The following is a 17,752-nucleotide window of genomic DNA, read 5'->3' as shown; positions in this document are numbered from 1 at the left end:
AACTTAACAGATATAAACATTAACTTCCACATTTTTCTCTTTTTCCCATATTTACAGCTCTATTTCCACAGGGGAAGTGTCTGAATGCACAGAAGAGCTCTTTTCATACAGTGACTAGATTCTACATTTTTAATTTATTTGTCTTAGTCATATGGTTTGCTTTTACATAGTCCTGCAAGGAGCAGGGAGATGGGCTTGATGATCCTTACAGGTCTCTTCCAACTTGATATATTCAATGATTCGATTTCAGTGAAATTTCATGAATGCTATTATGAAAATGCTATTTTTCATGAAAATGCCCCACAATCATTATTCAGAAGTACATTGCCATGATTGCAATTAAGAAAATAAGGTAGATAGGTGGATGAATACAGAAAGCCAGCTTTCCAAATCCAGTGCGCTATGCAGGACAAAGATGACACATCCTTGAATTACTGGTGGTATTCAAATATAATTGAAGATGGAGAGACCTTATACAACTCCACGGTGTCTTAAAAGGAACAGTGTGCAGGGGAAGGTTATCTTTATTGCAAAGTTGTAAAATGACCGGCCTTGAATAAATGTTATCGTGACTTTCTGGTCTTTTTTTCAGCTGCCTTAGCAATGAATAAATTGATAAATGAATAATTTTTTTTAAAAAAAATCTGAAAAGTATTAATAATGATTTTAAGCACAAAGGAGATTTCTGTTCCTCCTGAACTTGAATTATACTCAACTAGCAAAGAGCTTGTGCTTTACCAGCTGTCAGAGTGACCTGAAATCTGCATAGGTTAGAATTAAATGGGAATAATCATTGAATTAAAACTATCCTTAACCTCCTGAGTCACTTCCTTTCTCACCCTTCAATCTGTTATTAATTGAAGCTTCTTGGAACATAGTCTTAAAGAAACTGCACTTCCAAAAAACTTCACTGCATTCAAAAATAATCAGTGTGATTAAATTATAGGCCATGACACAGCAATTAGTAGCTCATTGTACATTTTAAACCAGACTTGGACATAAAACACAAGAACTTTAGAATGCAGATGGACTTTTCCAGCCACTCCTGTACTCACCTGTTGTCGTCTCGCAGCAACATAGTTCAGTTTTACCATTTCCTTCCCAAATTCCTTAAAGCGATTGGCTAAATCTTGTTCATTTGTTGCATTTTTCACAGCTTCTAGTGCCTCCTCTACCTACAACGCAAGAAATCAGCTCTGTCAGCATTTTAATCCACTCTTTGAAAAGTCTGTGACTATTCCACCCAATACTCTCTTACATGGACCCAATTTCGGTTTCACATCCATCACTGTACAGAGGCTTTATGAGAGTCCCATGAACTTTAATTAGGTTTTTAATAGAGCAGCTGTCACTCTGCATTACTGCCCATTTACTGTGCTTTAGGATCATGTAAAACTAATGTCAAAGATGTAACTGTATTCATTTCCCCACTCATCAGATGAAATATTTAATGTCTGAGGGGTTTAAAACAAAATACACGAGTATGTTCTTAATGTGTGGTACAGGCTTTATGGGAAAACAAAGAAAGTTATTCATTCTGGGCAAGAAATATTTAAAAAGGAAATTCAAACTTACCATTAGGACTTAAATTTACCCTGATAAATCCAAAACACTGGATCTTTGTGAAACAAATGATAGCTTCAACCCAAAATATTTGTATTATTTCTTTTTTTCTCAGTTCTGAGCTTCCCTTCTTTAGTTATTTAACACTGAGGAAAGAATCTACCCAAGAAACCACACCTGCACTTACTCAGTCATGCTGCAGCTAACAGGCAAAGATATAAAACCCCAGTTATACCAACAAGTTGACCCAACAAATGTATTGTGAAACTTTATGCAAAGCAAGAAAAAATATCTGAAGGGATAAAATGCTCTTTTCATGCAAAAAGTAAAGGAAACATTACTGTGACTAGATGGGAATTCAAAGTTGTACTTCTCTTCCCCACAAGATAAAAACACAATTCCAAGCAAAAACATTGAGAACTGAAAAGATTCTACTGCTCCCTCTTGGTAAAAGCTGTTACTGCAGTTCATAAGAACATGCATAACAGATTTTCCCCCAAAAGGAAGGGGCTTACTGGGATGGGGACAAGCTCCTGTGCATAAGCAGAGGTTTGCAGCTCTCCAGATACTGCTGGGAATCAATAAATTCAGCAGTAGCTGGTGTTTAATAGTTTAGAAAGGCACAATTATGTGCAGAACCTGTCTTTTATTGCTTGAGTTGCTCTGTGTTTTCTTACCACTGAGACTATATTTTTATTTTGGGCTTTTACCTACTTACTGCAGATTTACAAATTACAGGGCAATAGAGTAGCAAACTCATACATGTCTATTGAAAAATGCATAATTCAGGAACATAAATTCATAGCTGTTACATTGGAAATTATCAACCAAGTTACTGCAGATTTACAAGCTTCAAACTTATTCAGAATCCAAATTACCTCTTCTTTTGCTCTTAAGGAGAACAATGTTTTCTAAAAATGAACTGACTGCCTTACCAATGACAAAAATTGCAAAAGCATCATTGTATTAAATAATTTGCTCCTTCAGAACTTCTTGCAAAATACAAACATTTTCCTTTCTTATCAAGAAACATTTACACTAGAAGTTTCATCTTCAATATGTTTGTAATGCTACGCACAGACATGATGAACTGACATACGTTTTTCTAAGTCCTGCTCCATATTAAATAGAATTCCTGAAAAATTTGTCACAGATTCCACTCTGATAATCAGATTTCCAAAGATGCTGATCATACTCTATCGTGTCAGTCAGGGCTCAAGACCACAGATTCCAAAATGAAGAAATCAGTTATGAGAAATACTAGAAAGGACAGGAGCACAAGCCCCTTTTTAATGATATTTTAGTTTTTATTATTGTAATTTCTTTTTAACAAATTCATATTGGAGCAAGTTCTCTATCCTTGGGAAAACACGACTCAGCTGAATAGATCTGTTCCTCTGATTAACCAGCCTGGAGTTAATTACAAGAGATTCATAATTCTCTATGTGCATGACCACATACTAATAGTGGTACATGGTTTTTAAATGTGTTACAAAAGCTTCTGCAATAACCACTATTTCTAATTTTAGTAGTGCAAAAAGATAACCTGAATGCAATGACCAAGAGCCCTTCCAGAAAGCACCTGCATATATTCCCTCTAAAACACTAATTAAAATGCACCATTTCCTGGGAAGCCTCTGACATGCTTTCAGAGGAAACTGATTACAGCACAATTCAGCATAAATCAGGCTTCATTACTCTGACATGCAGAATTATTTTAGTTCATTAATTTTATGGGTAACTTACACACGTCTTTGAAGGTTACCTTTGAGTCAATAGACGAGCTGTTCCTTCATCAATTTTGTATAGTATAACCATATTTTCCCCTAGTAATTTATTTGTCTAAAAGTAGTTAGCATTGTAAAGTGGTAAGATAAGGATATTTACATGTTGAATTCTCAGAAATAAATTACCCTTTTTAACATGAAAATGAAATTCAGAGTTAAGGTCCTTATGCTGAATTTTGCTCAAAACAGAGATTGCTGACTTCTTGGAAACAGAACTTTTAATAACATCAGATAAATGCAGAGATTACAAACCACACTGCCAGACACTGCCCTTGCAAATCCAGGGTGTAAACTGTGCAAGTAAATACACCCACTTACAAACCAGCATTGGACATTTGTATTTTACAGAACATTTCTCTTCGCCTATGAAAGAGCTTGAACACAAATTTTCATCATAATGTTCAGAAAAAAACTGTTGTTTATGATATTCAAGTGTTGGCCTTGCTAGGAATGGACAATTTGAATTACAGTTCCATGGAGCACTATAGAGAGGAAAAATTAAACGCATATTTGAGAGAGACACTGCTTACACTGCACGTAACCAGAGCCACGTGCTGACAATTCTGAGAGCAGCATTTTACTCATTAAAGCAGAGCTCACTAGAACCTGTGCTGAAAAATCGGCCTCTTTCCTTATGGAAACTGTTTTCCAGCTATTCAGGTTATCTGCACAGTTTGCAAGTTGAAGGGTTCTCACTGTTTTTCCAGAACATGAGATTGCTGTACAGTTACACTGTTAAAATGACAAATTTAAAAAAAAAAAAAAGAAAGTATTTTTTGAACAGTTGCTAAAAAGAACCAACTCTCCATCTCCTCTGTTAAACTCACACATGGACTCGGCAGGCTTTAAATACTCTGTATATTATTTTCTGCACAATTTTGTTTTGTTTCAAAGGTTTTTGTTGATTTGTTTATGCAATAAAAATATAACAGTGCAACAGCTAGGCAGGGTGGAAAAATGTATTTCCCAGTTTCAACCGAAAATCTTTTTAATACTCCTGTATAAAAATGGGAATGGTGACAATCAGAAGTGAATATATATCTGTCCAAACTATCTGACAATCTTTAGTTCCTCTTTATTCTTTGATAAGACAGTTGTACTGTTGTCTCACTCCAAATTAAACATTCAACCTTTAGATATATCCAGAAGTCATGAAGAGAAAAAAAGAAGAGTAGACAACTATAGTACCTAAACAGAAGACAGCAGTACTGGGAACATAACCACTGGGACAAGATGTGAGGGGAGTAAATGCTTCAGGTCAGGTCAGAGAGCTGTTTAACAGCAGCATGAGTCCAGTCACTGAAGATATCTCACAAATTTTGCTTCAAGTGCCCAAATACTAATTTCTGCAGAACTAGAAAATGAATCAGACTAATGCAGAAATGTGTTAACTCCTACCTCTTACCAGCACTTTATGAAAACACAGTGGAGACTAAGGAATGTGGGCGGTTACATCCCTAATTGATTTATCCCGTTTTACCACACGCAAAGCACACAAATCCAACAGAGAAGGTGAAAAATGCCTACGATTTTGAGGTGTGAGAGGAGCCTCATGACATCAGCCATGTCAGCCAGGATGAGCAGGCGAGTGACGGCCGAGAGCAGGGCCCGGGCAGCGCGCACCATGGTGCCCCTCTTCACCGAGGAGCAGGGGTCGTCCGCGAACTCCGACGAGGCAATCCGCATTGTTTCTCCTGGGATTGGGAACACAAATGGTCACTCGGGTTAGCTTTGAGCCTTGCATTTGTTATTTTCCGGAAGTATAAATAACTCACTAGAAGCTAAGCTAAGTGCTGTTGGGAAAAAATCGTAGAACAACAAAACCCTTGGGTTGGAAGGGGCCTTAAAGACCATCCAGTTCCACCCCAGGGACACCTCCCACTATCCCAGGTTGCTCCAAGCCCTGTCCAACCTGGCCTTGGACACTTCCAGGGATCCAGGGGCAGCCACAGCTTCTCTGGACACCCTGTGCCAGGGCCTCACCACCCTCACAGGGAAGAATTTCTTCCCAATATCCCATCCATCCCTGCTCTCTGGCAGTGGGAAGCCATTCCCCCTGTCCTGTCACTCCAAACCCTTGTCCCAAGTTCATCTTCAGCTCTCCTGGAGTCCCTTTAGGCACTGGAGGGCGCTGGAAGGTCTCCCTGGAGCCTTTTCTTCTCCAGGCTGAACAACTCCACCTCTCCTAGCCTGGCTATGATTCAAAGATTCAAAAAAAACAACCTTTGCTGTTGTTAAAAAGAATCCTTTTTGTCTCCACTGCATAAACTCAGAAAGAAAGTACTTCTAATGTGGAATCAAAGCATATTTACATTGGGTTTAAGACCATTAGAACAACATTAAAAAAAATTCCAGATGGCAAAACTTCCCATAAGACAGTGCAAATAGTGGGGGAGAGATTTAAGATGGCCACAGTGATTAATTCCTATCAGAACTCTTTTCCTTATTGTATTTATCATTAGGACTGCATGTTCATATTATAATTTGCAAGCAGTGCATCTTGGATAATGTGGAAGGTATCTCCCACAGGATGATAAGCTGATAATATACAATTTCAAAATAAAATTCAAATGGCTCATTTTTAAGACTACATATTCCTCTTAGCTTTCCATAAGGCTGGCAAAACTCTCTATGAATTTCTTGGGAAGCAATTAACAAACAATTATTGCCAGATAAAAAGAGAACAAACCAAATTTCTAAACATACTTAAATGTTATATTGCTCAGCATCACAGAGCTGAAATTCAAGGTAAAACAGAAAATAAGGGTTCTGTGGAGGAGGACCACAGTTTACTGTCCCTGTCTTCCCGTGCATTTTACCTGTGTGCCAAGAATCACTGAAACTAGGAGCAAGGAATTCAAAGACATTTTTCTAACACATACTTTAATTCAAACAGTTATTTGAAAAATTTATCCACAACTCTTGGCTGAAAGTGAGCTAAAAATTGGGAATGAAACTTCTATAGTAGTAGTAGTAGTAGTAGTAGTAGTAGTAGTAGTAGTAGTAGTAGTAGTAGTAGTAGTAGTAGTAGTAATAGTAGTAGTAGTAGTAGTATGAGTCAATGACTCAAATATTTCATGTATAAGGGAAGGTTGAGAGCAACCACAGAACAGCTGAGAGCCCAGCATGCGAGCAAGGGCTAGATGTGAGTTTCCTAACTTGGGAATTTAACACTGGTCATCTAACCAGTATAACATGGTAAGGCATCATCTTCCCTTCAATTATTTGTTGAGGGAAACCAACTATCCCAGTTTTGCGTAGAGAGTTTGCTCCAAAATGCACTCTTGGAGCGTATTGAGCTGATTGAACCCAAGGGGGCACACACAACCATGTGAAATCCCAGCAAGGCTTTCCCTTATTTAAGCTCTAAACTGGATTCAGATGAGATGGAAGTGATTCCAAGCATCCAGCAACAAAACTCTCGTAAGTGAAAGTACTGAATTTCAGAGAAATCCAAGCTGAAATGGCAGCCAAAGCAAAGCTGGATTTTGGAATTAGATGCTTGCAAATTGCTTAACTTTCATTTTGATGCTGAGGAGATGTTACCATTTTCTTCCAAATTAGCAGCGTGTAGCTTCAGATAAATACTTATATTGGACTATGGAAGAAACAATATTTGATAATCAGCCAGTGGCACCTGGAAAATTATTTTCTTAGACTTGAATATCCAAGGAGATACCCCTAGCAAAAAGATTTGAAAATCAATGCTCATGGGCAGAGGGAAAATGCACAGAGGGTCAAAAGGAAAAAACCAAACAAACAGTTAAAAGAGTTTGGATTAGATATTTAGCCTTAGAAACCTCACATTAGGTGATATAAATTCCAAAATAATTAAGCAAAAAGTATTAAATAGACATCATCAAATAAGCAAACCAAGAAAGTATGAGTATAAAAGTTCACAGCAGGTTGTTTAAAACTTAAAAAGATCTAGTCGCTCATAATTTAGAATCTAATAACCACTAGCAGTTACGGGGACGAAGACTCGTCTGTTTCAGTGCCAATTAACACATTTTAATCCTCCTACAGCAGTGGTATCAAACCACTCTTAGGCTAAAGGTAACACTGGAGCTTCAGCTAGCCCAATTATTTTTTAGAGAAACCTTTTTATCTGGGAAAAGTCAACCCTACATTCAGTTATCCATTTCTTTCCAAATTCATTTCAAGTTGTTCTGCAATCTATATTAAATTCCTTTCAGTGAAAATTGGCTCAACACAAGAAACACAGACATCTAAAGTCATCAGGTCTGCTTCCTTGCCACTGCAGTCAGTCGTGTGATAATATAATTAATAACAATCTTAATATGGTAATAGCTACACTCTTAAACTTATCAAGCTGCCATCTTAGAAACAGCTCAGACATTTAACCCCAATTAATCCTATGTGAAGTAGGAATCTCATTCCAAAATGAACTCCAGAATGTGACTCTTTTCATTAGAAGCACTTTAATGCCATGCTGCCTGTATTTGTAGATAATTTAAATCAATTTCTTCTCATGCCCCCTTTGTCCTTCAGTTTCACTGTGTTCTTCTTCCACTCTTGTTCCTATTGTCCCTTTTTAGCTTTGTGCATTTTTGTGTGGAATCCTGACAGATTAAAGGCAGTACATCAGTCCCCTCTAATTGCACACAATATCCACTTCTATAATCATTACAGCAGCCCCATGAAACAATTCTGCTTCTGGAGTACAAATGATAAGAACTGCAGGTTTCTAGGACCATTTGCAGCTATGAGAAATACTCATGGAATCACAAAATATCCTGCGTAGGAACTGTAGGGATCACTGAGTCCAGCACCTGGCCCTACAAAGGACACCCCAACAATCCCACCATGTTCCCAAGAGCTCAACAACTGCAAAAATCTATCAACAGACGATTGCAAAGGTCACCCAAAAAAGCTACTGGAATTTCATGAGCAGACTTAAGGTAAAACGTCTACCTATGAGGAAAGGAATGAACCAAGGCTTTCAATGGTTAATAGACAGAGGAAATGCCATTTTTTACAAAGCCTTGAAGTGTTTATTAAGAGATAGAAGAGCACAGAGCAGCAATCTAGAGAACAGCTATGATCAGTAAGGGATGCTGACAATAAAAACACCAAACACCTGGAAATAATTAACAGAACAATGACAAATTGATTGGATGCACCACTCCTGAGCAGTTCTCAAATGGAACTAATTAATAAAGCTACAGTCTCATTAATCCATTTCTTTTAGATTTTTCCTTTTGTTCTACATGTTCAAGATTAAAAAGACAGAACAACTGATCCATGACATAATGGAAATATTTTAGTGTTCTCCTTGTAATTAGAGCAAAAGCACTGTTATGAAGCTATCCTAAATTATAATAATATATTGACCCAAACTGAGTTGCAGATTCCATATAAAACAGTGAGGATTACACTAATTGATGATACGATAGATTTGAACAACACATAATTGTTAATAAGGCATATTTAAATTATATAAGCAGATTTTTAATCCTTTCATCATGGATGTTGTCTTGTTAAGAAACAAAAGCAAACCCTTCAGGATGCAAAGCTCTGCAATTTTATCCCCTTTGGATTCATCTAGAAATTCACCAAATAGAATAGTACCATGCACTGTCCATCCCAGTAAACATCTCAACAGCCACACTTAAGGAATAATGAACTTAATCTGGTCTTGGGTGGTTGGTTTCTTACTGTCTATATTTCTCCTACCTTATTAATCACATTGATTATTTACCACATCTCTTAAAACATCGTATTTTGTTTACAGTACTTGAAAATCCAGTCTCCATAACTGAACATGTTCATTTCAGTATTAACCTCTGTTTAACGTTATCAGAATGTGGGAAGTAATTTGCAGAGGATTTGTATTTTCATGCTGTATATTACTACATATAACTATGCCTTTTATTCAGAATTCCAAAAGCTTCATACAAACGGCAGCTTAGTCTTCCCTTTCCTTAATACCTTTTTTCTACATCTTTACTATGTTCCCTGAACTCACTTCGTCTCCCACTTGCAGCTGGGATTTTGCTCTCCATCTGTGGGAGAATGACCACTGTTCTCATCGTTTTAATGGATTTCAAGGCCAGAAAAGGCCATCTCTGATCAAGCCCCATCTTTTCCCATCACATTTCTGTTCCTAGAGCTGTGTCTCTCTGGAATTGATCGTACAGACAATCCAGTTCGCTTAAATTTGACTCACTTTATATTTGACATTTAGGCAGAGCAGTGGAAGATGATTCACTCTGCATTTTAAAGTACAACAGATATCCTTAAATCTAGTAGGTATTTTGGATTCAATGTTCTCTCTTAGATCCAAGAACACACCACATCATTCACTTCATGGATCATTAAAATACGTAATTTTAGTTAACCCAACTACTCCTTTCCTGAGGGACAGAAAATAGCAAGAATACAGAACTTCTAAGATATTTAGCCACATATCTATGGCAATGTAAGACAATTTATCCATGAATGTTATGTTTTAGAAAGAACTTTTCTAATTAATAGTCAGATTAATAGTGCATTTGGAACATCACTGATACACTTAAGTACAATAAAACACCAATTAAATTTCAATTCAAAATTAAATTGTTTGGGATGTGAGGATACATTAGCATTTCTAATCCCTCTTTGTCTGCAGCTCAGTTACTCAATGGATTAACACCCTTCAAGAACACACTAAACTGATCTGCCTTCACTGAACTGGAGAGTTCAGTGAACACCAACATGAGCATTTTAGATGTTCAACACTGTGGTTAGGAACATGTAAACACACTGGACCTCTTAAGATTTCCATAAATACAGAGGCAGATCTGAAAACTCAAGCTCAACTGAATTATAACGTGGCTTCATTTGTATCCTGACAAAAGTCACGATGCTGAACTATGATGTTCTACTAAAACACAGAATCACGGAATGGTTTGGGTTGGAAGAAACCTTAAAAGACCATCTTGTTCCACCCCCTGCCATGGGCTGGGACACCTTCCACTATCCCAGGTTTCACCAAGCCCTGTCCAACCTGGCCCTGGACACTTCCAGGGATCCAGGGGCTGCCACAGCTTCTCTGGGCAACCTGTGCCAGGGCCTCCCCACCCTCACAGGGAACAATTTCTTCCCAATATCCCATCTAAATCTACTCACAGTTGAAAGCTCTTCTCCCTTGTCCTATCAGTTAGAAGTTCAGCTAGCGATTTTTCCACAGTTTCTATGTTTATACTAAAAATTTGAGATCCCTAATTAAAATAAGTATTTTCTTCTTTACCCAAATGCTGCAGAGTTGCATCAAGAAGCACACTCTCAATTATTACAATAGTTCATCACCTAAACAAGAAACTACAGTGGAAAATGGTAGGAAAAGTTGTCGTCTTTCTGGTGAAGTGTGCATGGTATACTTATTAAAATCATTATTGTAAAAAAGGACTAAAATGAAGACAAACAAAGAAAGAAAAATCTCTAAGTCCTAGCGATTAACATCTTGAATTTAATCATTTACTGGGTTTCTGTATAACAATTTATTAATTTAAATAGAACTGTCATTAATAAATTTAACATATCAGGTATAGAAGTGAACAGCATTTGAAAAACACCCAAGATTTCCTTTTTTGGAATGGAAAAGGAGGCACTCCAAGAAAATGACTACAGCATTCAGCACTAGGCACAGAGATTCCATCATTCTGGATATTATTTTCATTCTGGGGCTTGAAGAGGCTCACAAATACAGGAAAGCAAGTTCGAGGGTAGATTCTATCTGTGCCCAAGGCACTGTGAACTAAGTTCAAAATCATAATTAGAATCAGTTCCATCACTCTCTATTATCACATGAAAATAAAAAATACTCAATGAAGAGTTTATTTGAAACTGGTATTTTTTGAGATAAGCTTCAGTTCAAAGGGTTGATATTTTCCAGCAAGATGCATTTTCATAACAAAATTTATCAAAAAATCCCAGTGATCTGTGAAAAAGAAGGAGCAGCAAGTTGCTAATGTCAGCTCATGGGAAGCACTGTGAGGAGGGGAAAGGATTGATGATGAGATTGATCAGTTCAGTGGATTATCAGCTCCCTAGTTGTTTTAAGGGTCACTTTTGTTTTACTGCTAATTTATGCCTTTCCTTACACTTAGATCCTACCTGAATGTCTTGAGAGAAGCAGTGAGAGAAGCAGGAAGCGCCTGCTGAATCTGGGGAACAAACAGAGCTAAAAGTAAAAAAAAAACCCCTTCCCATAACCTCAACTGGGATTAAGAGAACAGGCAGGTTAATGTTGGACAATTGAGGGGTTTGCAGCTAAGCCAGAAAACAACAGGAAAAATTTAAGTAGAGAAATTCAGAAAGATACTCCAGTATGAGAGAGCATAAGAAAGGAGAAAAGCAGACCAGGGAGAGTCATCAGCACAGGGAAAATCTACGGTATAGGCTTACAGTAAGAAAAATATGAAATAGACAACAAACAATATAAAGAAAGCATTTACAGGTTTACACACAGAAACAGATAGCAGGTACAAGAGCACTACTAAAAATCTAAGTTATTTATTTTCTATTTGTTCACATAATCTGCACACATTGCTTATGATATCCTATATTTGAAATCCAATGCAGTTATTTTTTCACCATAAACAACTTACCAAGGATTTTAAAATCATGCTCAAAGCATCAGCCTACATGAAAATTAAGTTTATCTTTCCAAAATTGGGAATTACGTTTAAAAATTAATTTTCAAAGACTACAGCAGCTTTTCACTGAATTCTGACTTGGCAACATTTTAGTATCCTAACACTTAATTGCCAGTTTTAATGGGAATTCACACACATGCAGTGACACCTATGTGTGAATACAAGAGCTCCTTTTTATAACTATACTCATTGCTTGAATGTTTAAAAACTGCAAGAGCTTCTGTGCAGAGAGATAATGAGATAACTGAGCTTCGTGGTGTCAATTTACATTCCAGTGCAGAGATCAAAACACAAAACTAATCCATAGCCCTCCATCAACACACAGAAAGGCAGACTGCTGTTGTCCACAGTAGAAGGCTACTAAACAAGACATGATTATCATTAGATTTGTAATGAGAACAGAAAGAAATGATCATTAGTCTAAGTCTGTATAGCTAAGAGAAAAAACTATGGTTGAGTGTTAGATACCTGGGAATGGCAGAAGCGAGGCTGAGGGCAATCAAGGCTGGAGCTGGCACTGAGCAACCTGGTCTAGTGGAAGGTGTCCCTGCTCATGGCAGTGTTGGAACTAGATGAGCTCTAAGGTCCCTTTCATCCCAAGCCATTCCATGATTCCACAATCTCCATCCTTTACTGGATGCAGAGCGAAACTCACTCAACAAAGGATGAGGAAAAGGCTGAGGTACTAAATTCCTTCTTTGCCTCAGTCTCCCAACAGTAAGAGCAGTTGTCCTCCAGGTACCCAGAGCTCTGAGCTGAAGGGCAGGGAAGGGAGCAGAATGAAGCCCCCAAAATTGGTTCTACTCCTGTCACTATTGCATTTATAGAATACTTTTTTATTGTATTTTTTACAGCAGTAGCCAGGTTTCAGTTCTAGCTGGGCTTTGGCCCTTGCCATTTTCTCCCTGCATGACCTCCAAACATCCTTGTAGCTCTCCTGAGCTGCCTGTTCCTTTTCACAAAAGTCACAGACTCTCCTTTTTTACCCACGTTCCAGCCAAATAAATAAAATAAGGAGCAATTTAAAACCATGAAGTCAACCACAAACAGGTGAAAGGAAGTAGAGGTGATATATTTTTTAAAGAAAAAACACATATATGTCATCACATACTGCAGAAATCACATAATATGAACACAGGTTAAAAACTGACTTATCTGCAACTAAAATACCAAAAAGAAAAAAAGGCAACACATCTCTGAAAGTCAATTGGAACGATTACGGACGAATGAGATTTGCAAACATCCCAAATCAAAATCAGTGGAGAGCCTACAATTTTATTTTTAGTAGACATAAAAATAATTCTAAATTCCATCAGCTTTATAGAACAGGCTCCTTTTCCAATGTTCATTATAAACAGCAGTTGGAATATCTCTCAGATCTGAAGTCTAAAAAGGATCTGTCACTGATAAAGGGATTAAAACAGAGAGAACAAGATAGCTGGAGATCAGAATGCTGTAATTTGACACTTCTCTGAGGAAAGCAGCGCCTGTTATTTAATAACATTTTATATTCCCTCACTCTGTAAAGTATTACTGGCCTTTATAGTATGTGAATAATGTACTTCAGATGAAGACATGTTCAAAATGGTAAATGGAAAGGCAATAAATTAAAGCCTTTTATAAACTGACTAAGCATCTTTTAGGACTCAGATATTAGGAAGTATATTTCAAATTTTCATGCTGTCACTTTTAATACTCCTCTCATCAAATAGCACTTTCTGAAACCATATTCAAAATTAAAGCCTAATCTGTATGGGAGAAAGAAGCTTTTATACAACTTTAGAAGTTGGATGACTGCCATGGAAAATGCAGTCAAAAATAAAGAAGACAGAACAAAACGTACTGTACTGTAGGCAAATAGGAGGACTGAGCAGGGGGCAAGGAAGGCACTCAGATAAAATTTAGTGCTCCGAGGACTGATTGTATCTTTCTCATTAAATGCCATTGGGTAACCACAGAATCATGGAATGGTTTGAGTTGGAAGGAACCCTAAAGCTCATCTCGTTCTACCCCCTGCCATGGATGGGGCACCCTCCATCAGACCAGGTTGCTCCAAACCCTATGCAACCTGGCCTTGAACACTTCCAGGGATAGGGCAGTGTCTTGGTTTAAGACCATTTTAAAAGGTGGGCACTCAAAAATGAGTCACCTCCCCTTATTTCCAACCAATCCCTTTCCACCGATAAGGAATGAACATGAGTAGATATAAGTGAAAAAAACAACAGTTTACTAACAAAGGGAACAGCATCGGGCAAAAAATAACAGTACATAACTGCTAGATGCAAAATTGCCAAATTTTAAGAACTCCATGGGAACAAGGAGAGACCCGAAATGCCGGAATTACCCTTCCCAAGATGGCGCCTGTCTGAGGCGGCCACGTGGCTGAGGGACAAAGGGAAGATGGCGTCACACCCTTCCCCTCCAAAATGGCGACTGCAGGCTCCAGGAACAAAGAGAGAAGATGGCGGCAATCCGTACCAGAAAGGCAGGATCCCACAGAGCAGTTCTAGAGGCAGACAAAACCTTGCTCGGTCATGTGGGGTCCGTGCAGCTGCCGCCACTTGCTCCTGCCATTTGCAGGCTCTGCCATGGCCGCTATGGTGTGTGGTGGTAAAAGCACCGGGCTGTCCCCTCAGGCGCATGGTGGCCTGACCCCAGGAACTTGTTCGCTTTTCTCACTGCTGCCAGAGTTTGCAAAATTCACCTCGAAACAGTTTCTAACTGTAAAATGCATCTTTACCAGCGGCTACAGTTGCAAACCCAAAACAACCACCTCCGAAGCGGAGCTTCCGCCTTCTGCAGAAGTCGCCATGAACGGAAGAGCCTCTGCTCTCCTGGAGCGGGGCCGCCTGTGGCAACCACAGCTTCTCTGGGCAACTTGTGCCAGGGCCTCACCACCCGCACATGGATGATTTTCCCCTAGCATCTAATCTAAACCTGCCCTCCTTCAATTTAAGGCCATTCCCCCTTTTAATGAAGCAGAAATAATCCTGGTAACATGGATCCAAACCCAAGATTCCCATATGTTAGATGAATCACAGCAGTATTTACAATTAGATTCTGAGCATGGAAAACCTTGTTTTTTAAAATTCCTTTGCAAAACTTACTCAACAGAACAAAATCTTATTGTCAAAGTTTGTTAGTGATTTATTTTTTTTCTGCATGTGTTAAACATGACAAAGTCACTCTTGAAATTTTCCAGTTAGTTTTTGAAAGACTGAAAATTCACTGTTCAGTGACAGAAGCATAAAGCAATGACCAAATCTCAAGCTCATCCCCTTGACTCTTTCTCCCTTCAGTAAGCTACTTCCCAATTTAAATATCCCAGACAAAGTCTCTGCACCATTCCAGATCTCCCACCAGTTTCCCTATCCACCATTAGACAGCTGGTGAAACTCTCAGTTCCTTTGCTCTGCTAAAAACTTCACTGACCTACACAGTCATCTGAGGTCACTCCTGTGCCAAGCTAAAAGGAATTTCCTTCCAAATACTTTTGATCCAACAGACTAAAACAACTGATTTTCCAGTTCAAAGGGTGACTCAAACTTTTCCTTTTTTATTTCCTTCTTCCTTTTTTTTTTTTTTTAATGCTGAAGAAAAAGAATTTCAGTTCAGAATTTCTGCCTAATGAATCAACAGCGGTTTCATTTCCAGCACTCGGCTGTGACTCAGAGGATGCTTCAGTAACACATAAATCAGAACAGCTTCAAAAGGGGAGGTCGAGATGCTCACCCCATGGTGCTCTGCAGCTTCACAGAACTGTTCTGAAGGGTCAGAGACTTCAGCTCCAATCTGCACATTGAATTACGCACAGAGGGGACACAAATATAGATTTCACGCATGGGGGGAAATCTCCTTGCAGAACATTGCTCATGGTTAGCTCAAAACTTAAATGAAAAGGCTGTACATTAAATGCTGCTGAGGATTTACTCACTGTGGATTAAGCCTACCCAGTTTGGGAATTACTGCTGGAAGACAGAACAGGGCAAGATAACTGCCTGTGGTAGCTATTCCAATTTGTAAGATCTTATTTTTTTCTTTTACTAATTTTCTTAATTTAAATCCTAGTGAAACTGTTCTCCAAATTTGACCTGAATTCAGAAATTTCATGCATACTAATGGGTGGCGGAGTTAAATATTTACTGCAAAACATGGCCTAGTTACAATCCCTTGAGAGGGATTTTTTTTTTCTTTTAACTGTGCTGCATTTCTGCAATAATTCTCAAATAAAACCCCTACTAACAGTAATATTTCTTCTAAAAGAACAAGCAGTAATTTTAGGATTTGATTTTAATACTCAAGTCAAATATTTATGGAAGAAACACTATTTCTAGAACTTTCAGTTTGTGAGTATAATTTTATTTTTGACAACTGTCAGAAGTTGACATTTTAAAGAAATCTTATTCTTCCCTGATATAAAGCCACAATAGCAATAAAATCTTCAAGAAAAACAATGTAAATAAATATAGTATTAAAAAATCACCTAATATATTAATTTATATTACTTTTCAAACCTATATCACTGTTTTTGCAAAATCTGTCTCAAACTGTCACGTTCAGGCAATATATCAAACAACAACTACCCTTTATAACAAACATATCTGGGAGGTGTAAGTTACATAAATTTAAACTAACATGAGCTTAAACAAAACCCTGAAAAGGGAAATGAGTATCAGAAAAGCTCCAGCCAAGGCTGGAACAAAAATAAATCTTTTTGAAACGGTGCAGAGAATAGAGAAGAAGCAAAGATCCTCGGACAGACAGCTGGCTTTACCAAGAACCAGGATCATCAGCAGTTCTCCCAAGCAGCCTAAACCATGTGTACAGAAAATCATAAAGCCATGGAACAGTTTGGGTTGGAATGAACCTTAAAAGACCATGTAGTTCCAACCCCCCTGCCATGGGCAGTGACACCTGCATGCATTTCCTTTTTTCTCCACTTTTAGTTTTTTCCTTAAGGATCAATCCTCATCAGCCACAAAGGGGAATAGGATAAGACATCGGATCTGCTTCACAGAAAGATAAAATGGTTTGGGTTAGAAGGGATTTTGAAGGTCATCTAGTCCATCCCTTGAAATGAGCAGGGACATCTTCAACTCAACCAGGTTGCTCAGAGCACCATCCAACCTGACGTTAAATATTTCCAGTGATGGGGCATCCACCACTTCTTTGGGCAGACAGTTCCAGTGTCTCACATAACCACAGAATAGTGAGTGTTGAGTGCCTGATGTGTGTGGTCAGCCATAAATATAAAATGTATTTTTGCATATAAATATATATATATATATACACACACACACACACACGAGCTGTATATGCATGTTTGTGCGCATGTGCCTACTGGAAACACAGGATTCTTCTTGTTCCCGCTTGTAACTGGGGTCATGGAGCTGCAGCAGCCTCACTCCAGGTTTGGGAACCCCTGACCCTACCTTTATGTATACCAACTCTTGGAGATGCTCTACAACATCTGCTTTTTCATCAGAAAAGGAATTTTAATGTCTTTCTGCAGAGAAATTGTCAGAGAGCTGAAAGATAATTAATGAATGGAAAAGAGTCTGAAAGAGCCAGCAATAGAGTATTTGCATGGAATGGCATTTAGAGGGCCAGATTTCTGAGGAGGAGCATTGCAAACATGAATAACAAGTGAAGTTGCTTCCACATGTAACAAGTAATTGAAAATAGATAAGGAATTTTTTTTATTAACAAGATAAGAGTTTTCAGGCCACAGCTCCAGTGACC

The 17,752-nt window shown here is 38.2% G+C and overlaps 1 protein-coding gene across 3 annotated transcripts in view; it reads right to left on the bottom strand.

Annotated features, from left to right (window-relative positions):
* The window catches only part of CTNNA2 (catenin alpha 2), a 463,429-nt gene that overhangs the window by 346,951 nt on the left and 98,726 nt on the right, over positions 1-17,752 (bottom strand). For all 3 annotated transcript variants that reach the window (XM_017742415.1, XM_008639874.2, XM_008639875.2), the window contains exons 4-5: positions 4,878-5,044; positions 1,056-1,175 (exon numbers count right to left, since the gene is read on the bottom strand). In XM_017742415.1, the coding sequence (XP_017597904.1) occupies positions 1,056-1,175; positions 4,878-5,044 (287 nt within the window). The remainder of the gene's footprint in view (positions 1-1,055; positions 1,176-4,877; positions 5,045-17,752) is intronic.

Source organism: Corvus brachyrhynchos, unplaced genomic scaffold, assembly GCF_000691975.1.
Source record: "Corvus brachyrhynchos isolate BGI_N302 unplaced genomic scaffold, ASM69197v1 scaffold166, whole genome shotgun sequence".
Classification (NCBI taxonomy): Eukaryota; Metazoa; Chordata; class Aves; order Passeriformes; family Corvidae; genus Corvus; species Corvus brachyrhynchos.
This window is presented reverse-complemented; position numbering and strand designations above follow the sequence as displayed.